General features: G+C 45.0%; 4 protein-coding genes across 13 annotated transcripts in view; all 4 read right to left on the bottom strand.

The window, feature by feature from the left end:
* The window catches only part of LOC121554340 (EH domain-binding protein 1-like protein 1), a 66,204-nt gene extending 64,934 nt beyond the window's left edge, over positions 1-1,270 (bottom strand). For 4 of the 8 annotated variants that reach the window (XM_041867868.2, XM_041867870.2, XM_041867869.2 and 1 more), the window contains exon 1: positions 997-1,260. In XM_041867868.2, coding sequence (XP_041723802.1) covers positions 997-1,100 — 104 coding nt within the window. In that variant the 5' untranslated portion in view covers positions 1,101-1,260. Of the gene's footprint in view, positions 1-996 lie in introns of all 8 variants that reach the window. The other 4 variants (XM_041867874.2, XM_041867875.2, XM_041867876.2 and 1 more) reach the window with 3 other exon arrangements.
* A 4,410-nt stretch (positions 1,271-5,680) lies between these two features.
* Positions 5,681-7,257, bottom strand: LOC121554241 (potassium channel subfamily K member 1-like). Its single transcript, XM_041867714.1, has 3 exons — positions 6,921-7,257; positions 6,149-6,544; positions 5,681-5,943 (listed from the first exon to the last, which is right to left on the bottom strand). Exons 1-3 carry the CDS (start codon positions 7,255-7,257, stop codon positions 5,681-5,683), a joined length of 996 nt encoding a protein of 331 aa, XP_041723648.1.
* A 235-nt stretch (positions 7,258-7,492) lies between these two features.
* On the bottom strand, positions 7,493-15,244 carry taf6l (TAF6-like RNA polymerase II, p300/CBP-associated factor (PCAF)-associated factor). Of its 3 annotated transcripts, none has more exons than XM_041867969.2 (12): positions 14,432-15,244; positions 14,026-14,218; positions 13,793-13,879; positions 12,970-13,120; positions 12,769-12,819; positions 12,581-12,675; positions 12,420-12,494; positions 11,940-12,160; positions 11,509-11,641; positions 11,256-11,384; positions 9,092-9,588; positions 7,493-8,568 (listed from the first exon to the last, which is right to left on the bottom strand). In XM_041867969.2, the coding sequence occupies exons 2-12, from the start codon at positions 14,170-14,172 to the stop codon at positions 8,232-8,234; spliced, it is 1,923 nt and encodes a 640-aa protein (XP_041723903.2). In that variant the 5' UTR covers positions 14,173-14,218; positions 14,432-15,244; the 3' UTR covers positions 7,493-8,231. The 3 variants fall into 3 exon arrangements, with proteins under 3 accessions (XP_041723903.2, XP_045072273.1, XP_045072274.1); XM_045216338.1 differs by having other exon boundaries at positions 14,026-14,204; XM_045216339.1 differs by lacking the exon at positions 14,432-15,244 and having other exon boundaries at positions 13,793-13,874; positions 14,026-14,179.
* Positions 15,245-18,592: 3,348 nt separating this feature from the next.
* On the bottom strand, positions 18,593-21,067 carry LOC121554544 (mRNA decay activator protein ZFP36L2). The gene is made up of 2 exons (XM_041868154.2): positions 20,914-21,067; positions 18,593-19,970 (listed from the first exon to the last, which is right to left on the bottom strand). The coding sequence occupies exons 1-2, from the start codon at positions 20,920-20,922 to the stop codon at positions 18,957-18,959; spliced, it is 1,023 nt and encodes a 340-aa protein (XP_041724088.2). The 5' UTR covers positions 20,923-21,067; the 3' UTR covers positions 18,593-18,956.
* Positions 21,068-21,585: the final 518 nt, after the last annotated feature.

Genomic DNA, 21,585 nt, shown 5'->3' with positions numbered 1-21,585 from the left:
CTTAATTTGTACTATGTTTTACATTGTATAATAATAGTGAAGACATCCAAACTATGAAACAACACATATGGAATCATTTAGTAACCAAAAGTGCTAAACAAATCAAAATATTTTATATTTGAGATTCTTCAAATAGCCACCCTTCGCCTTGATGACAGCTTTGCTTGGAACAGGGAAAACAATTCACTACAGGTGCTGTAGGATGACGACGACGATGATATACATACAGGTGTAAATAGAATATGATAATTATAATGACATCATAATAATCTATTTACACCTGTTATATGTATGACATCGTCATCTATTTACACCTGTTATACACCTGTGACACTTCAAACCTACGGCTACACATTTTAATATTTGAATTTGGACAAAAAATAGTTTGCTTACGCTCAAAACAACCGGTTTTAATGATTTCCCTATGAGTAACTTAATGTTAATTTGGATGCTTGTCGCATGACGATTAGAATAGGGAAACAGCATGAGGACAAATGCGGAAGTGCCTTGACTGTTAAAGAAAGCTGTAGTTTACAGTAGAATCAAGCATGGTGCACTGTGCAATAAACTTGTACAATCAATAAAAATGGGGGAGTCAATGTGATAGAGTAAGCAACTGACAACAAACATCAATGCGCATTGCACACGAACTAAATATGAAAGTATGACCTTATTAAATGCCATCTCAAGCAGGGGACAAGGAAATGAAGGACAAGATGTGAAAAGTTTCAAACCCCACCAGGTTGTATTTTATCGGTTCAGACGTGACAACTTTATCAAGGCTAAATCCAGTAAAGGGTGGCAGGTAGCCTAGCTGTTAAGAGCGTTGGGACAGTAACCGAAAGGTCGCTGGTTCGAATCCTCGAGCTGACTAGGTGAAAAATCTGTCGATATGCCCTTGAGCAAGGTACTTAACCCTATTTGCTCATTTAATTTGCTGTGGATAAGACTAAGAGCGTCTGCTAAATGACTCAAGTGTAAATTATGTTCACTTACCATTTCTTCGTGCATTCTACCGTCAGTTCTTGAAAAGTCGCCGCAAACTGGAATTTCGAGGCTTTCTTGCCGACACGCTGAAGTCTCTTCCAAACTGAAGTCATGTTTAGAGACTATAATGTTGTTTTCTCTAGAGACATTGGTAAAAATCCTCGCCACAGTCCCCCTCTGTCCTCCTTGCGCACTGCTTGGGGAGACACCAGTCTGTTGCCGCAGCACTTGCGTTTGCTGCGAAAGAAAGACCGTCGATGTTCACTCACTGTTCAACAGTCTGACTGGTGTTCACATGTCCCGAATGTCACACAGAATTGAGGCAAAACAAACGCACGCCGCGACAGATCCGAGCAGTGAGACGACACCCCAAGCAAAAAACTTGATATGAACATTAAACAATTTCTCATTCAATAACACTTTAGTAAACATCAATAGTGATCGCATTTTCACTTGTACCCTATGTCTTTAATGTACATTTAACAAGTATGTTATTTAAATAATATTCTACTGGTATAAAAAATAATACAAGTCTGAAAAATAGGAAAGCATCTCCTTGTTTTTGCAACTGTAACTAGTCCATTGTTTGAGATGAGTATGGGAAGCAATTGATCTTTTTTTGAGTCAAAAGGTGCACTGTGTTTGGGGGTTGGGGAGGGAGACATGCCAATGTAATCCCATGGTAATAAACCCACTATGTTCCTGGTTTTGCCGAGGTGTGGTAAGAGGTATTCAACAGGTACCAGTAGCCTACAAAAAATAACTGGGGCACATGTGAGACCTGGATATTTGGAGGGCCAGGAAACATCTCAGGGCAATATGCTCTTGCTTAGTCCCTTCATACAGCAAACCATAGGCTACAGTACACTGTACCTAATAGCAGGGTCTTTTTCAGTTTACTCTGGGGTTTATTTATAAGCAGTGGTGCAACGCTGACAGACACAGGCAGCTGTGGAGTTTATTGCTGGCTCTGAGAAGAAAAGTGGAAGGGAAGAGCTCTATTTTCATGTCATCCAACAAATGTAAACGCCTGGAGTTTGTTAAACAGCATTGGCATTTGGATTGGAACTGGCACTATGGTCAGATTACATGAAAATTGAGATTTTTGCCCTCACACACCAGTGGTGGGTTTGGTGTCGAAATAAGGATGCATAAGCAGAAAATAACCCCATAACCTACTGTAAAATATGGTGGTGGAAATGTGATGTTATGGGGCTATTTTGCTTCCTCTGGTCCTGGGGCGCTTGTTAAGGTCAATGGCATCATGAAGTTGACCCAGTACCAGAATATTCTAGCCAAAAACCTGGTTGCCTCTGCCAGGAGGCTGAAACTTTGCCGGAAGTGGATCTTCCAGCAAGACAATAACCCCAAGCGCACATCAAAATCCACAAAGAAATTGTTAATTGACCACAAAAATCAACATTTTACAATGGCCATTTCAGTCTCTGAAGCCCATTGAAAACCTGGGCAGTCCATAAGCACATACGAAGGATATCAAGAATCTGGAAAGATTCTGTACGGAGGAACGGTCTAAATTCCCTGCCAAAGTGTTCTCCAATCTCATAAAACATTTTTGAAAAAGGCTCAGTGCTGTTACCTCCCACCCCCTCCATTATTAACTAATCTAGACAGGTTTTACGGCGTTATTTAGAGGTAATGTTTCCACAACAATAATTTTCCTGTTGGTGGGCCACCTATTGGTCGCTGCACTTCCTGTTTTCCAGCTGCAGGGCCCCACTTGTGTCATTCAGTGCCATCTGGGTCCACAGGATGTGCTGGGAGAAATGGCACTTCAGGGAAACTGTATGCAGACAGCGGACTTCAAACTGAGGATTTAGAGCTAAAATGGGGTACAACATGTCATGTCTCTAACGAGATTGACTGAGCTCCCTTTAAAATAAGGATGTTGTCCAGGTTAGTTGACATAATTGGTAGAGGATGGATAGGCGGGAAGTCTCAGCCACAAGAGGTCGCCAGAGCAATCGTTAAGGCTAGTGGCCAAGTTGATTACCTGTCACAAATGTTTTCTATGTGACAAAGTTGAAACTGCAGTTCACATTAGAATTTAGAGGAATATTGACAACTAAATATTTGACTAAGTAAAGGGACGAGGCCATAATGTTCCTCTCTTTCTAGGAGTGGAAAATAACATGGTGGTTATATGAGTCATGGAGAGAGATCATAGCCACTGCAGCATGCAGTTACGTCCCATAGTCCCGACCTTGATAAATATAGATGCACAGGGCCAAACACCTGCCGACTGTCCATCAAACTCAAGGGGAGGGTGACAGCAAGAACCCAGAGACACACACTGGAAAAATGTTAACAAGGTCACTGAACATCGTAACACTAATTGAGGCCTTTAGGATTTAAGAGTTCATATAGGGCTTTTGTAATGTATACAATCACGTGTTCTTGGATTAAAAGAGCAGCTATATATTCCTTGTACCAGATCAGATTTTGCACAGTCAGATCACTGTATTCCCCTCTAAATTTAGCACTAAAAACTACCTATGGTCTTTGAGACTGCACTATGACAGATATGCTGTATGTCGATAGTTACGGTATATGCCTACAGCAATCACAAGACACCAGTCTGTGTCCCATGAGGCAATGAGTTAGATCATGCGACCACCTGGTTGGGAATCCCCCTTCTCTGTGTGCGTACGTGTGTCTGTATGTGTGTGTGTGTGTGTCAAAGGGAGTGACAGATTCTCCACCTGGTCCTGGGGATCCTATGTGACCCACAGTTGCTCAGTACTCATAAATAAGAGTGACCCAGTCAGGGGCATGCATGGGGGGGGGTCATCAACACAACACTTATGAACCCGTCTGGCGACAGGGTATCACGACTGTCATATCACCTCTGATCCCTCCACCGTTGTTCCTCTGACCAGTGCATACCAGCCTCAGCCTGTGACTCAGCCAAAGGGCAGCACATGACGGGACGGTTAATCCATGAACCAGGAATAAGAGTGGCTGTGTTTGAGGGCATCAATTCTGATCAGTCTGTGACTGGCTGATCTACAAATCACCTCACATCCTTAAATAACTACTAATTATGATTTGTAGATCAGTCAGTCTGCTCAGTCGGTGATCAGCTACTAAGCTAACATGACCAGTTGCTACAAATCTTAGCAACAGTGAGATTGACAACCAGGAAGACACCACCCTCCACCTCAATTCATACCCACATCCAGTTCAAGGACCTAAAAAAATGACCCAATAAGCACTACCATGGATGATGTGTTTATAGAGGCAGAGAGGCTGCCTGAGAGGCTGCCTGAGAGGCTGACTATGAGGCTGACTATGAGGCTGACTATGAGGCTGACTGGTAGGGTGCCAGGGCTGCCAGTACCTGGCACAGGGCTCTGATTCATGTCCCATGGGCCCCCTCTCTTTCATACAGAGTCATAGCAGGGCAGAACTGACTAACTGGGCTGCTGTCAATGGCAAAGCTTCAGAGAGCTCCACTCACAAGATATGGTACATTTCCCATTTTATTCAGTGAAAGAAAGGGGCATTATGACATTACAACAAAACATGTACAGAGCATGCTCAGTATAAAAATGCGTGAAAACGACAGACAAAAAATATATATACCACACCTGTTTAGTGCATTCATGATCAGGACAGTCCTAAGCCATTACATTCATCAGGGACTGACCGTGTTGCAAATCATTTAGATGACTACCACTTGTAATAGGAAAGTGTAGGACTTCGATACTAACAATTTTTTTGGAATACGTCATACAAATCTGTTCATTTTAAGTCATAGTATGGAGTGGGAGAAATGGGAATGCTTTGTTTCTCAAGACACACCTTAACTCATGGGCCTATATGACAAAGATAGCACAACTGGCACTGCAAATGCAGATGTCTGTTATTAGTACTTGATTAGACTGTCTGGCTTCTCAGATATTCGATCACTTTTTATCTTCGCAAAACACACTGGGAGAGGATGTCTTGTCACTAAACAGTTTTGTATAATTCAAACACAACCAGAATACACAAACTCAACCCTTCTCTCAGGGGTTTACAATCATAGAGAAAGTTACCTCATCACCTGATTGACATCATTATAGTAAGTCTAAATCAATATTATCTATGCAATATGATATAGTATTTTATTTACAATCAATGACCTCAAATTTAAAGGGATACTTTGGGATTTTGGCAATGAGGCCCTTTATCTACTTCCCCAGAGTCAGATGAACTCGTAGATACCATTTTTATGTCTCCGTGTCCAGTATGAAGGAAGTTGGAGGTAGTTTCGCAAGCCAATGCTAACTAGCATTAGTGCAATGACTGGAAGTCTATGGGCATCTGCTAGCATGCTAGGTACCCATAGACCTCCTGCTAGCATGCTAGCAGATACCCATAGACTTCCAGTCATTGCGCTAGCGCTAGTTAGCAATTGTGCTAGTTCATCAGACTAGCGAAGTAAATAAAGGGCCTCATTGCCAAAATCCCGTAGTATCCCTTTAAGCAGTTAACATGTAGACTAGATTGCATTTAGTGGTCAAATTCAAATAATTGTTCTTTTACAAACAAATAAATAAATGTATCAGTCCACAAGACAAAGTATTTTAGCAACATAACCTGATTATAGCAGCACACAGTCTCAAATCACTCACCCATATATTTCAATGTTTTTGAATGCTAATGGTGGGAGTTGGGAACAGTGTTCTGGCTACCTCAGAATAGGTTGGGGGTCAGGCTCTTGGGGATTCGGCTGGTCAGGGGACAGGGGTGCAGGCTGCTCCAGAGGACAGGGGGAGACGTCCAGAGGGGTTCCAGAGTCCTCTGCACTGAGCACCATCTCATCCAGGTCTGTTCCCTTCACTTCTCTGTCCTGTGGTCCACAGAACAGCTGGAGCACTGCTTGGACCTGTGGCACCTCCGTGGCAGTCTCCTGGAAAGTCAGAATCGCCACAATGCCAGCCATTAAATAACCTGTGGAGAAAAACGGCAGACATATGAGACAGATAAATCCAATTATCACAAAGCTGTGAGGACAAGAGGGGAAGCGGAAGCCTGTGTGAAGGACTAGTCAGGATTAGGGTCAATTCCATTTCCATCTTGATTCCTGCCAATTCTGAAATCAACTGCAAAAAAGTCCAAATGGAATTGATCCCAACTCTGCCATGGCTACTCTCACATGAGGTGAGGAATTCCATGCACTCCTTGGTCGCCTCGTTGCGCCTTTTCCCCAGTAGGTAGTCCCCCTGGCCGATGGTGCTGAGGGTAACCACGCAGAAGAACAGGGCGTCCAGGAAGCTCCACTCTGGCTCCAGGTAGCAGAGGCTGGTGGCGGGCAGCAGGAACAGGAGTACCGCCAGGACCAGGGAGAAGAGGCTGGCATGGAGCAGCACTGCCTGGCTGTAAGGCAGGCCCCAGTAGGTCTGGAGGTGGCGCACAGGAACATGGGTAAGGATGGGCAGCAAGAGGTCAGACAGGCAGGAGAGGACGAAAAGGGTGAGGGGGATGCCCAGCAGGCTGTAGAAGATGCAGAAAAGCTTGGCGTCATCCGATAGGGTACTAGAGTTGCCATAACCTGGGAAGAAACAGTCGGCATAAAAAGGGGATTTCAGCAAAAGAGGGATTTTGACTTCCATGTGGAACAAGTAACCTAAAGCATGTTTTACTAGGGTAGTTGTGAGACGTGTGTACACATCTACATAGGCCCTAAAGCCAGCTTTTAATTTTTGCACCTGACTTTGGCCCGCGGCAACAGGATGTAGCTATACTAGCCTCAATAACAAACTACCTTGCGCATGAGAGAACTTGAAGCATTACAAACAAAATCCTACTATTCAAGTGGCTCAATCTGTGATTATTTGGACCTACAATAAATAATAAAACCTACATCATTTCAATCTAACTGTTGAATCAACAAGCTTAAATTTATTCTATGGATTTTTTCTTCTTACCTCTGACAGTCAAAACGTTGATCACAAAAAACATGGACGATATCAAATCCCAGCTCCTATCATCTCTGTGTGTGTCTAAGACAGCAATGTTCCGATTAGCAGAAAAGTACACTTTCCCGATAATTGTATCCAGCCTGCTCTCCAGCACGCAGTGGTTGTCCCTCAGAAAGTGCTCTCGGAGCTCAAGGACCTGTGCTCTGAGCTTGTTTTCCTGGGGCTGCTCAATGGCCATGAGCACCAGACCCCCAAAGAGTGTGAAGAGGACATAGCTGAGGAGCAGGAAACAGAAGGCATGGCTCTGACAGAACCTCTGGAACCAGTCGACCCAACAGACCATGGTTGTTTGTCAGGCTGACTTTGCTGCGTGTCACTAGAGTAGGTAACCAAACACTCAGACGCAGGTGAGCCACTAGTTTTAAATATTTAAAACACGATTCAAAACACCGCTCCACACATTGAGACAACTCAATAGAAACTAAATGGAATTATGTCAATTCTGGAAATGAATTGAAATTCTAATTAGATAGGAAAAAGCTGTCAAAAACACATAAGGAATGGAAGTGGAAAATATGTAATATTGTAAGAATATTTATTTTAGGATATTGGCTATCGTCTATATACATGTACAGGATGGCAAAATTACTCTCAGGTACATAGTAGAAAATACATTGTCCATGTTTTAAGATGTTATCTCACATGGTGTCAAGATCTCAGCTCGTGTGAATGCTCCTTCCATGTCCATGGATTCCACTATTCAACACACCCCAGACAGTCTGAAGTTGTCAAACTAGTATTCTATCCTGTGTCCTTATGGTGCTTTCAAGACAACTGGGAACTCAGGAAAAAACAAGGTCAAATCATGACGTCAGTGATTTTCAGGTTGGAAAATCTGAGCTCTAGAACGATGCCCGAGTTTCTGAATTGGAATTCCGAGTTGATGACCATTAAAAACGAGTTTTCACAGTCGGATCAACAACAAAAAAATTGAGTTCCCAGTTGTCTTGGACAAAAAAAATGGAGTTCCCAGCTGTCTTGGACGCACTGAAGTGGGAGATTTCCAAGTTCCCAGTTGTTTTGAAAGCAGCATTAGGGCTTGGAGTGGTGTATGTGAGTCAGTCTCTCTTATGTGGCTCCAGTAGGGTCCCTCCCGCCTAATGTGCTTATCCTCTAGGCATAGTCTACCTCTTATGTCACAGGCTGTATAGGGAGGGAGGATATAGGGAACTCCACCTGCACTACTGAGCAGTGAGGTAGCCTCAGCATGTTCTAAGGCCTTGACCCTTGACCCTCAACCATAGTCTCTCTTTTCTCTCAGAGGGGCAGGTGCAGGGAGTAGTGGGAGCAGGTCCAGCGGCGCACTGGCTTGCCCACCCTCCCGATGACGGGCAGCTTGTGGGCGTAGGCACGGGGCGGTACGGTGGACAGGGGTGGGGGAGGGCTGAAGCTGGTCTGGAAGCGGCGCCCCTGGCAGCGCCGGCCCATCTGACGCCCCCCGATGAGGAAGGAGAAGGTGGGGGGTCCGGGATGAGGAGGGGGGAAACGGGCCTTGGTGAACACGTCGCGGGATGGACCCGCTGAGCGCTGTCCCGGCCGGGAGGAGGAGTTTCTGCGCTGGATGGAGGATGAGGAGGAAGAGCGCGCCAGGGACCTGAGACAAGGAAATAGAGAGGAGGTAAAAGGAACATGTTAGTTATAGCAGCTAAATAACTTCAGCCTTCAAGAGGTACAGGTAACTGCCAAAATAAAAGAAACACTTGAGTAAATGAGGGATACAAAGTATATTGAAAACAGGTGCTTCCACACAGGTGTGGTTCCTGATTTAATATTTTTTTAAATCCTAAAAGGTGTGTGGAGTGTTAGCTGGTCCAGACAGAAAGCTGGTGTCTGTCTGGTTGTCTTTCTTTCTCCCGTTTCTCTATGGTGTGGTTTAAACAGGATATCTATGGTCTGCGAGACACCCGCTCTGATCACATCACTCATTATCACTTCTTAACATTAGCATTTTTTGACTACTAAGCAATGTGGACAATGGGTAAGATGAGATAGATATTATTATTTATTTGCATTGTAAATTGTACATTTATGTACGCAATCTAAATAAATAAAGTTAATTTTTTACTTTAAGAGTGAGAGTTGTGCCTTTTTAACTAGTCCCACAGATGCTACATTACCTTCCTGGAGCAGTGGCAGCTAGACTGGGTGGGGCGGGCTCGGTGCGAGGGCTCCCGTCTTGCCGGGGGCTGATGTTGAGGTTAGCAGTGAGCTGGGGCATCTTGCGCGTGGTGTCTGGGTTGGCAGCGGGACCAGGGGGCTCCTTCCTCGTATCAGGGGGCTGGGAGGGGGCTGAAGGGGGGAAACCTCCCAAGCTGGGGCCCGTGCTGAAGCGCACCGCCAGGCTGTCGCCGAAGAAGGAGTAGAGCTCACAGTACATGGCGGGCAAGGGGACGGGGGTCCAGTCATCCCAGGGGGTGCCGGCCCCCCCAGGTCCCTGCAGGTGGCTGGCGATGCCCAGGGCGGCCTCGGAGAGGGGCTCTGGAGGGGGGCTGAGCCCGGGGGAACTCACCCTGAAACCCATCACGCCACCAGAGCCCGGCTGGGTGCTGCCGCTCCCCTCCCTTGGCTGGGACAGAGACAGAGCTTTCATCTTCAGCAGGCGCTCCACCGCCACCTGCAGGACAGAGAGGGGATTGGTACTTTGTGGGTGCAGTGGTGGTTGATCGGTAGCGTTACCAACATATACATTTAAAGCGCCTTGAGATCGGGTGAAAGGCGCAACATAAATGCAATTCGTAACAATACATTATTGGGAATCTCTTGTATTACATTGGAAAGCTTTGTTTTCATTAGAGAACGGCCGATATGGATTTTTTAGGGCCGATACAGATTTGGGTCAAGGAGGCCGATATTTTAGGCCGATATTTTTTTTAATCAAACAATACATTTGACTTTGTACATTACATTAACAACAATGTTAATAATAATTGTATTTGAATGGTAAATCTCTTGATAAACTGGGTTAATTAAGATGGCATAGGCCTACTCAAAATACAGGTGAATGCATATTCAATAGGAGTGTGTGCAAGCATTGAGTTATTGAGCTTGTTTTGACTGATAGGTGGAGTCTATGGTGCTACAGATGACAATCTGTTTGCCTTCCATTTGGGACTTATAATAGCATACTGATCAACAACATTTGCATAAAAGCATCACTCAAGTGTGTCACGCCTGTATGGAAGGACATAGGCACTGCTGTTAGTTTGAGAATATAAAATAACATTTATTCAATGCAAATGACTCCAACATAATGTCATGATTTGTGATCACGGGGGCTTATGAAACTAGAAACCATAGTTTGAGAAGTGAGAACGCACACACGGGCAGAGATCTACAGCTTTCTTGGTCCATAAACATGTAGGAAGATTCTTAGGTAGCTAAACCTATTGACAACCTTTATTTAGGCATTTTAAATACACTTCCTTCTTTCCCCATTATGATAATAATCTAATCCGACTATCAACTGTCAATTTACAGACACGATAGCTGCTGGTCAGATCAGCACACCAGTAAATAGCTAACATTATACCGCAATGCCGAAAATGGTGCATGTTAAAAATGAGAACCAGCTAACATTAGCTAGTTATGTTGCCTATTAGCTCCTATCTGATATCTTAGCACCATGTTTATCTAGCCAGCATAGTACAGTCCTGTGTAGCACAGTTGGTAGAGCACGGTTCTTGCAATGCCAGTGTTATGGGTTCGATTCCCATGGGGGACTAGTAAGGAAAAAGTATGCGCTCACTAATGTAAGTCGCTCAGGATAAGAGGGTCTGCTAAATGAGTCAAATGTCATAGTACCTAATATAGCTACCTAGCTAACACCACAGATTAAAGGTTTGTTATAGTAATTTTTGCTAACTGATCACATAGCTATCTGCTTAGATAGCTTGCTTATTGCATGCATGTCCGGGCACTTCGACATTAATTAACTCAACTAATATTTGCAAGAGGAGTCACTGTGTCAATTGTGTCAATTCATCAATACTGCACCTTTCTGTTGGAGAATGCGCTAGCTTGCTGCAGATTTACCCAGCTAGACATTCATCAGCATTGTGCAGTACTCGTGGCTCAGGCAGTGAGTGGCGGCTGGCAGAGCAGCAGCTTTACTATGTAGAGGGATTGTCGACAAAGCCAATAGAGAAGGGCCGATAGCCGAAAGACTAGAAAAGGCCAATATCGGCCCGATATATCAGCCTGGCCGATTATCGGTCGTTCTCTAGTTCGCATCACAGAAAACATACAACATTTCAGACTCAGTGACTGGTCTGCTGCACTTACCAGGATGGCTCCGTAGACCTTGTGTCCATCTGCTTTCACCTGGGCATTGGAGACTGAGTAATCATCCAGGACAGCTTGCAGGTTAGCCCAGTAAGCTGGCAGGTGAGGATATAACACTCGCTCAACAGCCTACAAAGACAGACACACACAGACAGTGATCAGCAAAGGCAAGGATCCTAAAATGAACCAACAGATAAATTAAAGAAAATATACTCTCATTCAAAGATGATCAAGGTAGAGGAAATGTAGTTACCTTCCATCCGAGTGCGTGTAGCCCCACTACAGCTCCATAGTGAGAACACAGCGGGCGGACCGGGTCTGACAGAACCTTCTGCAGAGACAGCAGAATCTGGTGGTACAGACCACTGACCAGGTCTCCATGGGTCCTGACGAAGACACAGTTTTAGGAGAGAATTACGTCAACAGACAATAGATCGAAGATGGCTATGATTCTGTTGTTGACAGTGTCACATACAGAGACTAAGATGGTCCACTTTGGACCAAAACATTACTCAAAGGTGGTATAAGGAGCATTACAGTGTGCAGGCCTTTGGTTTTTTCATGAACCTATAAGTGTATCAGTCAAACTGCCATGGTCTGAGGGGCTTTGTCCACAGTCTAGTCATTATACTGTACATATATGTACTGTATATATAGTGTATCTTTATGGGTGGTCAGTCATACCAGAAGATGTGGCTGAGCAGCAGCGCTGCGTAGTCCCTTAAGGTCCAGTGGTCATTGAGGGGGTTGATGGAGGCGGCCAGCGGCTCCAGGATGCAGTACATGACGCTGGACACCAGGCTGCGCACATAGGAGCCAAGGTACAGGTAGGGATTCTGCACAAGACTCTTCACCATGTGCAGCAGACGGTTCAGCTGCTCCAGGTCGTGGCTCACAGACTTCACCTGGTGGGCAGAGCGGAGAGAGGGGTACATATGAAGTACAGTACTAGCTACATTTCGTAAAGACAGGGTCAGGTCTTTTTCCTGACGAGGATCAAATCCAGGCCCTTGTTATAGGCTACTGTATGACTAGGGTCTTCTAGAGTTTCTCCTGGTCAGGAAAAACTCAGTGCCCTATAGGCACTAAACGACTGGACAATTGAATGCATGAAGTGACATCCATAACATTTGATTTGTTATGTTTCAAGTAAGTATAACATACCCCACTGATGACATATACAAAATATGGCAGGAGGGCAGCAATCTTGGAGTTGGACTGGAGATCCAGCAAAGCCACCTGATGAAGAAATAGTTAGAGCGATTTCAACAGTTTCTCCAATCAATAGAGTTATATCACATGTTGATGCCAGGAGAAAACTGTACCTTCATAAGGTGTGGGTCCTCTCCTAGTATGGCCCGGGTGATCTGTTGGTAGTACTTGAGCAGATCCTCAGAGAGAGTTTGTACAGCACTGGGAACTGTGAAGGAGGGTAAAAGGAGGGCTCGACAACTCTGCAAAAAGCCATGGGTGTAAATATCACTCAATGTTCAAATTTACTCTGAGCCCTTACCTGTACCTTGAGGCTCCAGGTTGCCTTTCCCATCCAGATAAGACACATTCACTAGTAGGAGAACAAATCATAGTCACCATAAATTGTACTAAATCTCTTAAAGTAGAATTAGTATTGATTCGACTATTGATTTGCAGGTGGTGGCGTAGTAACTAGTAAGTCAGTGAGACGCATTTCTATAACAGGCATCGGCGGTCATACCTCGCACCATGGTCTCTGCACAGCCCTTGGGTATGTTGGTGGCAAGGGCAAGTTCAACCAGGTTGATATCACGGTCCTCCACGAAGAATAGGTCGCCCTCCTTGATCGGTCGGAAAGGTAGGGCATCTTGCGCACCGTAGCCAGCTATGGCCTGGCAAAAAGAGAACAGTACAGATAGGAGTTCAGTTACAGTAACACAATAATAAAGATTGACATCACCCAGCAAGAAGGATTCAGTTGAAACAGGCTCACATTATGTATACACAGTGTAAAAAACAATAGGAACACCTGCTCTTTCAATGACAGAGTGACTAGCTGAATGCTATGATCCCTTCTTGATGTCACTTGTTAAATTGACTTCAATCTGTGTAGATGAAGGGGAGGAGACAGGTTAAAGAAGGATTTTTAAGCCTTGAGACAACTGAGACATGGACTGTGTATGTGTGCCATTCAGAGGGTGGGCAAGACAAAAGATTGTAGTGCCTTTGAACTGGGTATGGTAGTAGGTGCCAGGAGCACCAGTTTGTGTCAAGAACTGCAACACTGCTGGGCTTTTCCACAATCAACAGTTTCCTGTGTGTATCAAGAATGGTCAACCACCCAAAGGACATCCAGCCAACTTGACACAACTGTGGGAAGCATTGGAGTCAACATAGGCCAGCATCCCTGTGGAATGCTTTCGACACCTTGTAGAGTCCATGCCCCGACGAAATGAGGCTGTTCTGAGGGCAAAAGGTGGTGCAACTCAATAGTAGGAAGGTGTTCCTAATGTTTTGTACACTCAATGCATGTATACATTCAATAAAACAGAGTATTTTTGCACCTCCACATTGCTCCAGCGCAGTGCTCTGTTGAAGTCCTCTACTGTCAGCTTCCTCCTCTTGGCATGTCTCATGAACTGAGAGCTGCTCTGTGTTGGTCAAAGTCACATCAGAAAAACACATCTCTACAAATAGCCAACTTTACATACTTTACCTATGAATGGGGCTCAGAGTTTGTCCTGGTCAGATGAAATGGTGAGGGAAAACTCCTGGCCCCACTCACGACAGTGTTTACCTGTGTGGCTTCCCTAAGCCGGTAGCAGACATCTTCAGCCAACAAAGCAGCCACATCGTCGCTGAGTTCCACTCCTGCACTCTCGGCCATGAGTTTGACAGACTCTCTGGGGACTTCAGCGAAGCGCCTCTCCTCCCTGTCCGCCATACTCACGGCAGCGTCCCGGTACACCCGCAGCTCTGCAGAGAGAGACCTGCAAAATAACCACACAGGTGTAACTTGCTGGTATAGTTAGCTTGCTAGCTAACGTGAACGAATATGGTTTGTTAGCTAGTTAGCATTAGCTAGCCAATTTATTTTGATGCGTGCACCCTTCAATATTAACTGATTCGTGCAAGGCGACGATTAAAACTTTACACGAAAACAATGCCAACAGACTGTAGCTCAATGCCACTCAATCACTTACCTACTGGTGCAACTGGATAGTATGAATTTGCTAGGTTATCGCTCTAAACCGTGCACAGGAACCTCACTCGGCTGCCGCTGACATTTTCCGGAAAGCCAGCCTTCCGAGAACAAAGATTGGTCCAATTGGCTATCACTCAAATGTGCGTCACTCCCACAACCACTACTTCTGCTGATTTCTTTTTATGGCGGTTGGCAACCAATTTTCATGCGCATTACAGCTACCAACTGGACTGTAGTGTGGACCAGAGACAGGGAAGGTCTAAATCCTACCCAATACATCCCCTGAAGATTTACCCAGCTGTTCACTTAATCTTGGCTCTTCAACCCCATTGCTCTTCAAATCCAATAACAATCGCTCCCTTTCCCTCCCATTTTTCTGGCACCGAAATAGAACGTGTTCCACTGTCTCCATGATCCCACCTCCCAGTCGGATGTTTCCCAGCCAGTTTCAATGTACTATTGAGCCTTGAGGGTCCCAATCTCCACAGCCAACCCCCCGGCCCTCTCGCTCTTTCATTGAGAAGGGGGTGGCAACATCCCAGTATCCTTTCGACACACCCACTCGCCCAGACCCAGGTCGCCATATTGGGTTGCAGCTACCCATACCAGAGATATTAGAGAAAGGAGGAGATAGGAATCCCATTGGGCAATGAATGGAGGAACGTTTAACGCCCCACCCAGCAGACTGTCGACCAATCGCGTTCACGTCCTCTGCGTCATCTGGTCCCTAACTCATCGTCACGGAATCTCTTCTCAGTCAGATTTTAACTTTTACATTTTAGTAATTTAGCAGACGCTCTTATCCAGAGCGATTTACATTTTTCATACTGTGCCTATTTTTCTCGAAAGTATGTAATGTCACGATTCCAAAGCTATACAATATTACAAATAGCAAGTTCATTCTCTCACATCTTGGAAAATATTTGTAATGTTGTACTTCTTGACGAAATTCATGCAAATGTTGGGTTTTTGAGCTAGCACCCAATTGACTCCCATTCACTCGTTGAAGGAGCGCTCTCCTAGTCCCAGAACGCACCCCGAGGCCCATTTACGTAGCATTGGCAACATGCACAATGGGCGCTAATAAGATTCTAAAGGAGTTTCCCATCACCTAAAAATTATGTCTGCCCATACTTGCTTTCATTGTACACATAACTAAGACCCTCCTACTCTTTGACAAAGGTGGTGAAAGTGTGCAGCAGCTGAAACAATGTTGCCACATCTTTCCATAGAGTTAAAGGCAACTTAAGTTTGATCTGAAAATGTGGTCGGAGGCTTCCTATGGAAGGTGTGACGCAATTGCTGCGCCTCCGCAGGAACGCTGAGGCCAAATCCAGCGTCACCGTGCGCCTCAAATTTTGTAACAATGTGGAGGGCGCCTTATAGCTCCGCATTGACATGATTGGTTGATATTTGGGGGCAGTAAGTCCTGTATAAACACAAACTCACTTCCTTGACGTCTTCTGTCACAATAGCTCTGCTAAACGCAAGTTTGAAAGCTCTGACGTCTGTAGAGGCTGCATGCAGTAAATGCAGTCCGCCCACTTCAGACGTGGAATTGACCATGTAGCGCCTTTTACTTGGTTGGGGACCAAGCGTTACTAAAAAGTCTTAAAGGCTCTAAATGGTCAATCTGTGGTCTACATTGGCTGTGCAGTATTAAGGGTGATATGGCCTCTGCAGAAGTCAGGGCATTCATACTTCTTGCGCGTCGCTGAGCAGCGCTGTTGTGAAGGAAGTTGTAAAGGAGTGCGTGCGTTTATACAGAACCTCCCGTAAACCAATCATGTCAATACGGAGCCCTCCACATCGTTACAAATGAGCTCAATTTGGCCTCTGCGTATCCCGAGGCTCCGCAATTGCGTCACACCATCCATACGGCGCCTACGACCACATTTTCAAACAAGCATGAAGTCTCTTAGCTGTTTGAATTGCCCAAATTGTCATTATAAGTCCTATACTTGTCTTGATATTAGATGCGTGAGCCTGTGTAATTATACATTTACATGACATTGTCATTTAGATGTGCTTATCCAGAGCGACTTAGTTGAACGCCAAGTTTCAAAGGAAAATAAACGTTATTGCAAGTAGACCCTTGAAAATAGCTGCATCTGCAACAGCAGTGCCAGGAAGGTAAAACAATCTTTAGTAAAGGAGTGCATTCGAATCCACACAGGCTGAGGGTTGCATCCCAAAATGGTCAAGTAAATTGACAGAAAAGTTGCCATTGGAGAGCATGGTTTATGCAATAAATCTCAAATAAAGCCTGATGGCCAAATAGGTAGAAAGCCTACCCAGTCAAATAAAAAATAAAGGGAGTGCGTTTAGCAGTGAGAAGTTCCAGCTAGTTCAGTGAAGGAACATTCATACAGTTGAAGTCGGAAGTTTACATCCACTTAGGTTGGAGTCATTCAAACTCGTTTTTCAACCACTCCACACATTTCTTGTTAACAAACTATAGTTTTGGCATGACACAAGTAATTTTTCCAACAATTGTTTACAGATTATTTCACTTATAATTCACTGTATCACAATTCCAGTGTGTCAGAAGTTTACATACACTAAGTTGACTGTGCCTTTAAACAGCTTGGAAATTCCAGAAAATGATGTCATGGCTTTAGAAGCTTCTGATAGGCTAATTGACATCATTTGAGTCAATTGGAGGTGTACCTGTGGATGTATTTCAAGGCCTACCTTCAAACTCAGTGCCTCTTTGCTTGACATCATGGGAAAATCAAAAGAAATCAGCCAAGACCTCTGAAAAAAAATTGTAGACCTCCACAAGTCTGGTTCATCCTTGGGAGCAATTTCCAAACGCCTGAAGGTACCACGTTTATCTGTACAAACAATAGTACGCAAGTATAAACACCATGGGACCACGCAGCCGTCATACCACTCAGGAAGGAGACGTGTTCTGTCTCCTAGAGATGAACGTACTTTGGTGCGAAAAGTGCAAATCAATCCCAGAACAGCAAAGGACCTTGTGAAGATGCTGGAGGAAACAGGTACAAAAGTATCTATATCCACAGTAAAACGAGTCCTATATCAACATAACCTGAAAGGCCACTCAGCAAGGAAGAAGCCACTGCTTCAAAACCGCCATAAAAAAGCCAGACTACAGTTTGAAACTGCACATGGGGACAAAGGAGAAATGTCCTCTGGTCTGATGAAACAAAAATAGAACTTTTTTGCCATAATTTTACATTTACATTTTAGTCATTTAGCAGACGCTCTTAACCAGAGCGACTTACAGGAGCAATTAGGGTTAAGTGCCTTGCTCAGGGGCACATTAACGTCATTTAGCAGACGCTCTTAGCCAGAGCGACTCACAAATTGGTGCGTTCACCCTATAATAATGACCATCGTTATGTTTGGAGGAAAAAGGGGTTGGCTTGCAAGCCGAAGAACACCATCCCAACCGTGAAGCACGGGGGTGGCAGCATCATGCTGTGGGGGTGCTTTGCTGCAGGAGGGCCTGGTGCACTTCACAAAGTAAATGGCATCATGAGGAAGGAAAATGTGCATATATTGAAGCAACATCTTAAGACATCAGTCAGGAAGTTAAAGCTTGGTTGCAAATGGTTCTTCCAAATGGACAATGACCCCAAGCATACTTCCAAAGTTGTGGCAAAATGGCTTAAGGACAACAAAGTCAAGGCATTGGAGTGGCCATCACAAAGCACTGACCTCAATCCTATAGAAAATGTGTGGCCAGAACTGAAAAAGCGTGTGCGAGCAAGGAGGCCTACAAACCTGACTCAGTTACACCAGCTCTGTCAGGGGGAATGGGCCAGAATTCACCCAACTTATTGTGGGAAGTTTATGGAAGGCTACCCGAAACGTTTGACCCAAGTTAAACAATTGAAAGGCAATGCTACCAAATACTAATTGAGTGTATGTAAACTTCTTACCCACTGGGAATGTGATGAAAGAAATAAAAGCTGAAATAAATAATTCTCTCTACTATTATTCTGACATTTCACATTCTTAAAATAAAGTGGTGATCCTAACTGACCTAAAACAGGGAATTTTTACTAGGATTAAATGTCAGGAATTGTGAAAAACTGAGTATAAATTTATTTGGCTAAGGTGTATGTAAACCTCCGACTTCAACTGTGTGTGTATATATATATATTTTTAAGTTCCTTTGAGGCAGAAGTGTCACAATAAATTTTATTGAAAAACTTAGACATGACATTTATGAATCCAACATTGATAACTGATTCAAATAGTTAAAAACCTAATTTACATATAGAGATGGGTGAGTCAAAACTCATTGTAAAAAAATTATAATAATTTGATAAAATCAACAGATGCTATACAAATGTAGTGCAGGACAGTCCCAACATTTCTCCAAACTATCATGGAAGATTAACGCATGGAACACCAAAACCGACACTCAGCCCAACCCCCTCAATTAAAATACATTGACGCATATGGCTTCCAAGCTCATAGCAAATCCCTATATACAGTATACATGACTATATACACTATACATTACAACAAAAATACTGTGGTCTTGACTACAGTGACCATGGCTTGTTCTCGCACACATCCTGCATGGTGCAGGCAGCGGCCATGGCCTGGCTGTTCTCCAGCTTCTGGAGTCTGAGGGCCAAAGGCAGCAGCAGATCATTCAGCTGGCAGGAGAAGGTGAAGGCATTGTGGGCCACGGGCTCGTTCAGCAGGGTGGTCAGGGGCGACGAGTCGTCTGGCCAGACCGGGGAGGGTAGTCCAGAGGGGGGCGAGGAGGAGTTGGATGAGCAGGGTGAGGAGGAGAACATGTCTGAGGCTGTGGACAGGGCTCTCCCACCGGACAGCTGAGGAGTGCAGTCACCCCCCTGGGTGGTGGAGTCAGGGCCTCTGATGCTGCTGGTCAGGCTGTGCTGGAAGCGGCAGCGGGTGCCGTAGAGGCAGAAGCCAAAGGAGCTGAAGGTGCGGCACAGGGCCCTGCGGGGCTTCCAGCCCTGAGTGTATGGTTGGGGCCTGGCAATGGGGACCTTATCCTCAGCAGCGCTGTCTGGAGACTCCAGGCCGCCACCACTGAAGCTGCCGCTACCGTCACTCTCAATGTGCAGGAAGTTGCAGCGACTGCCGAAGGGGCACACGCCGAATGAGCGGTAGGTACGGCAGGGGATGTTGAGGTGGCGGGTGGGGCGCTGCTCCATGGCATTGTGGGCGAACAGGCAGCGGATGCCGTAGGCGCAGTAGCCTGCCGTGTGGAAGGTGCGGCACAGCTCCGTCTTGTACTTGAGTTGGCGGGAGGGCACGTGGAGGTCATGGAAGCCGTGGGCAAACTGGCAGCGCTTTGCGTACATGCAGAAGCCCGTCTCAGCATAGCGGCTGCAGAGCTCTGTCTTGTAGCGGGTGGAACACTTCCAGGGGATCAGGGGGAGAGAGGGAGACTCTACTAGGGGAAGGAGGGCCTCAGCCAGGGACATGTCTCCCCCAACACCAGCTGAGCCCTGCTCCCCTGGGCACAGGTCATCTATCCCCTCATCTTGGTAGGAGAACATGGGCAGGTTGTCACTGCTGGTCTGAGGAGAAAAGCATATTTAATATCAGGGTTAAATTATTATTTGGATGGTAGGCCTGGACTATTTAGGCCCATGAAAAACTGGGTCTAGAGGCAAGGTCAAAATTCAACAGTACTCTAGCAATACTGGATCTCAGTGTATTGTGTAGGTGAAGACTAATGACAGCAAAATCACGCAGTCAAAAAACAAGAGTAGGCTGACAAAAGGACATGCTAATCTGATCTATCCACATGATAGCCTAAAGATTCAGATCATGGTCGCTGTAATTACATTTCCCTGTAAGGTCTGAATGGCAGGCTGCAATGATCAGGACACCGCGGAGCCGGGGCGAGATATGGCTCAGATAATGTACCTCAATCCAGGGATGGGAGAGGGCGCTGTACTCCTAATTATCCAACATTTTATGTCGAGAAGATTGAAATACTGCTAGTTTAGTTGAGTTACAATGCCGTTTTCGTCAGCATGCTAGGCTAGCTAATGCAACCCATTGGATTCGACAACACTGGCTGTCACATTTTCATTGAATTAAATGCGCTAAAGTATTAGCCTACCATGCTGACGAAAACGGCAGTTTAATTTAAACAATATTCCAATCTTTTCGATTCACCATTTCTGGATAATTAGTAGTACAGCGACATAATCCATCCCTGTATTGAAGTACATTTTACAAGCCATATACAGCACTTTGCCTACCCACATTCTGGAAAAGCACCGTTTCGACTAGAGAATAAATGAATGAAAGTCGGAATCTGGGCTGGCTATCTACATGACTGAATACTGCATTTCAACAGCTGCCACAAACAACTGACTAATTTAAAGTGGATAAAGAGTAAGGCTTTTTTAAACTCAGAAAATGCAATAAAGCAGTGTATGCTACCGAGACTAAGTATCACACTGACAAACTATTTCTGAAACAAAGTACTGTATCACACAAGCCGTTTACCTCAAACATTGTTGCGAATTGAAGATAAGATTTTCCCCGATGTACTCAACACCTGTTAGATCGCAACCTCAATGTCCAAACCAAATTCTAGATCAGGGTTCTTCAATTCCGGTCCTGGAGGGCCGAAACACCTCTGTTTTTCATCCTCTCCTTCTAATCAGGGGCTAATTCAGACCTGGGACACCAGGTGAGTGCAATTAACTACCAGGTAGAAATAAAAAACAGAAGTGTTTCGGCCCTCCAGGACCGGAATTGAAGAACCCTGTTCTAGATGTATACGTTTTCGGTATGCAATTCGTAGAAATTGCGGAAAAAGGGAAACGTATTTAGCTAAAGACGTGGACTACATACTACCCTGCTTTGTTATGAAGTCGCATGTACTATCTGTCGCTGTGTACAGTTTAAAAAATATATTGATCAAGTTCCCACTCCCGCGTTCCCTTTAAAATGAGGCTTAGCTGTACAACCCTAAAAGTCCGTGGACGTTCGAATCCACCAACCAGATACAACGTAGCTGGTATTCATTAGCAACCGGCCAATTGCGTTGAAGCTCTGCGACAACGTTGCAGTTTTAAGCGCCGGATGAAATGGCCCCATATCAAAGTAGGCAAGATCAGAGGGGCCGCACAGGCGCAATAAACAATTACTTCCCTGATTACTAACGGTAAACCC

This window comes from Coregonus clupeaformis, unplaced genomic scaffold (assembly GCF_020615455.1).
Source record: "Coregonus clupeaformis isolate EN_2021a unplaced genomic scaffold, ASM2061545v1 scaf0687, whole genome shotgun sequence".
Classification (NCBI taxonomy): Eukaryota; Metazoa; Chordata; class Actinopteri; order Salmoniformes; family Salmonidae; genus Coregonus; species Coregonus clupeaformis.
Note: the sequence above shows the minus strand (reverse complement) of the source record. Positions and strands in the feature narration are given on the sequence as shown.

What these genes read in the sequence shown, in the direction of transcription:
- taf6l (XM_041867969.2), bottom strand. Translation starts at nt 14,172, where the DNA reads ATGGCGGACAGGGAGGAGAGGCGCTTCGCTGAAGTCCCCAGAGAGTCT. An exon ending in GGCTTAGGGAAGCCACACAG is followed by an intron (nt 13,880 to 14,025) that starts GTAAACACTGTC and finishes TGACCAACACAG; the next exon opens with AGCAGCTCTCAGTTCATGAG. An exon ending in TGCGCTGGAGCAATGTGGAG is followed by an intron (nt 13,121 to 13,792) that starts GTGCAAAAATAC and finishes TCTTTTTGCCAG; the next exon opens with GCCATAGCTGGCTACGGTGC.
- LOC121554241 (XM_041867714.1), bottom strand. Translation starts at nt 7,257, where the DNA reads ATGGTCTGTTGGGTCGACTGGTTCCAGAGGTTCTGTCAGAGCCATGCC. An exon ending in CAACGTTTTGACTGTCAGAG is followed by an intron (nt 6,545 to 6,920) that starts GTAAGAAGAAAA and finishes GTTTCTTCCCAG; the next exon opens with GTTATGGCAACTCTAGTACC. An exon ending in CATGGAATTCCTCACCTCAT is followed by an intron (nt 5,944 to 6,148) that starts GTGAGAGTAGCC and finishes TTTTCTCCACAG; the next exon opens with GTTATTTAATGGCTGGCATT.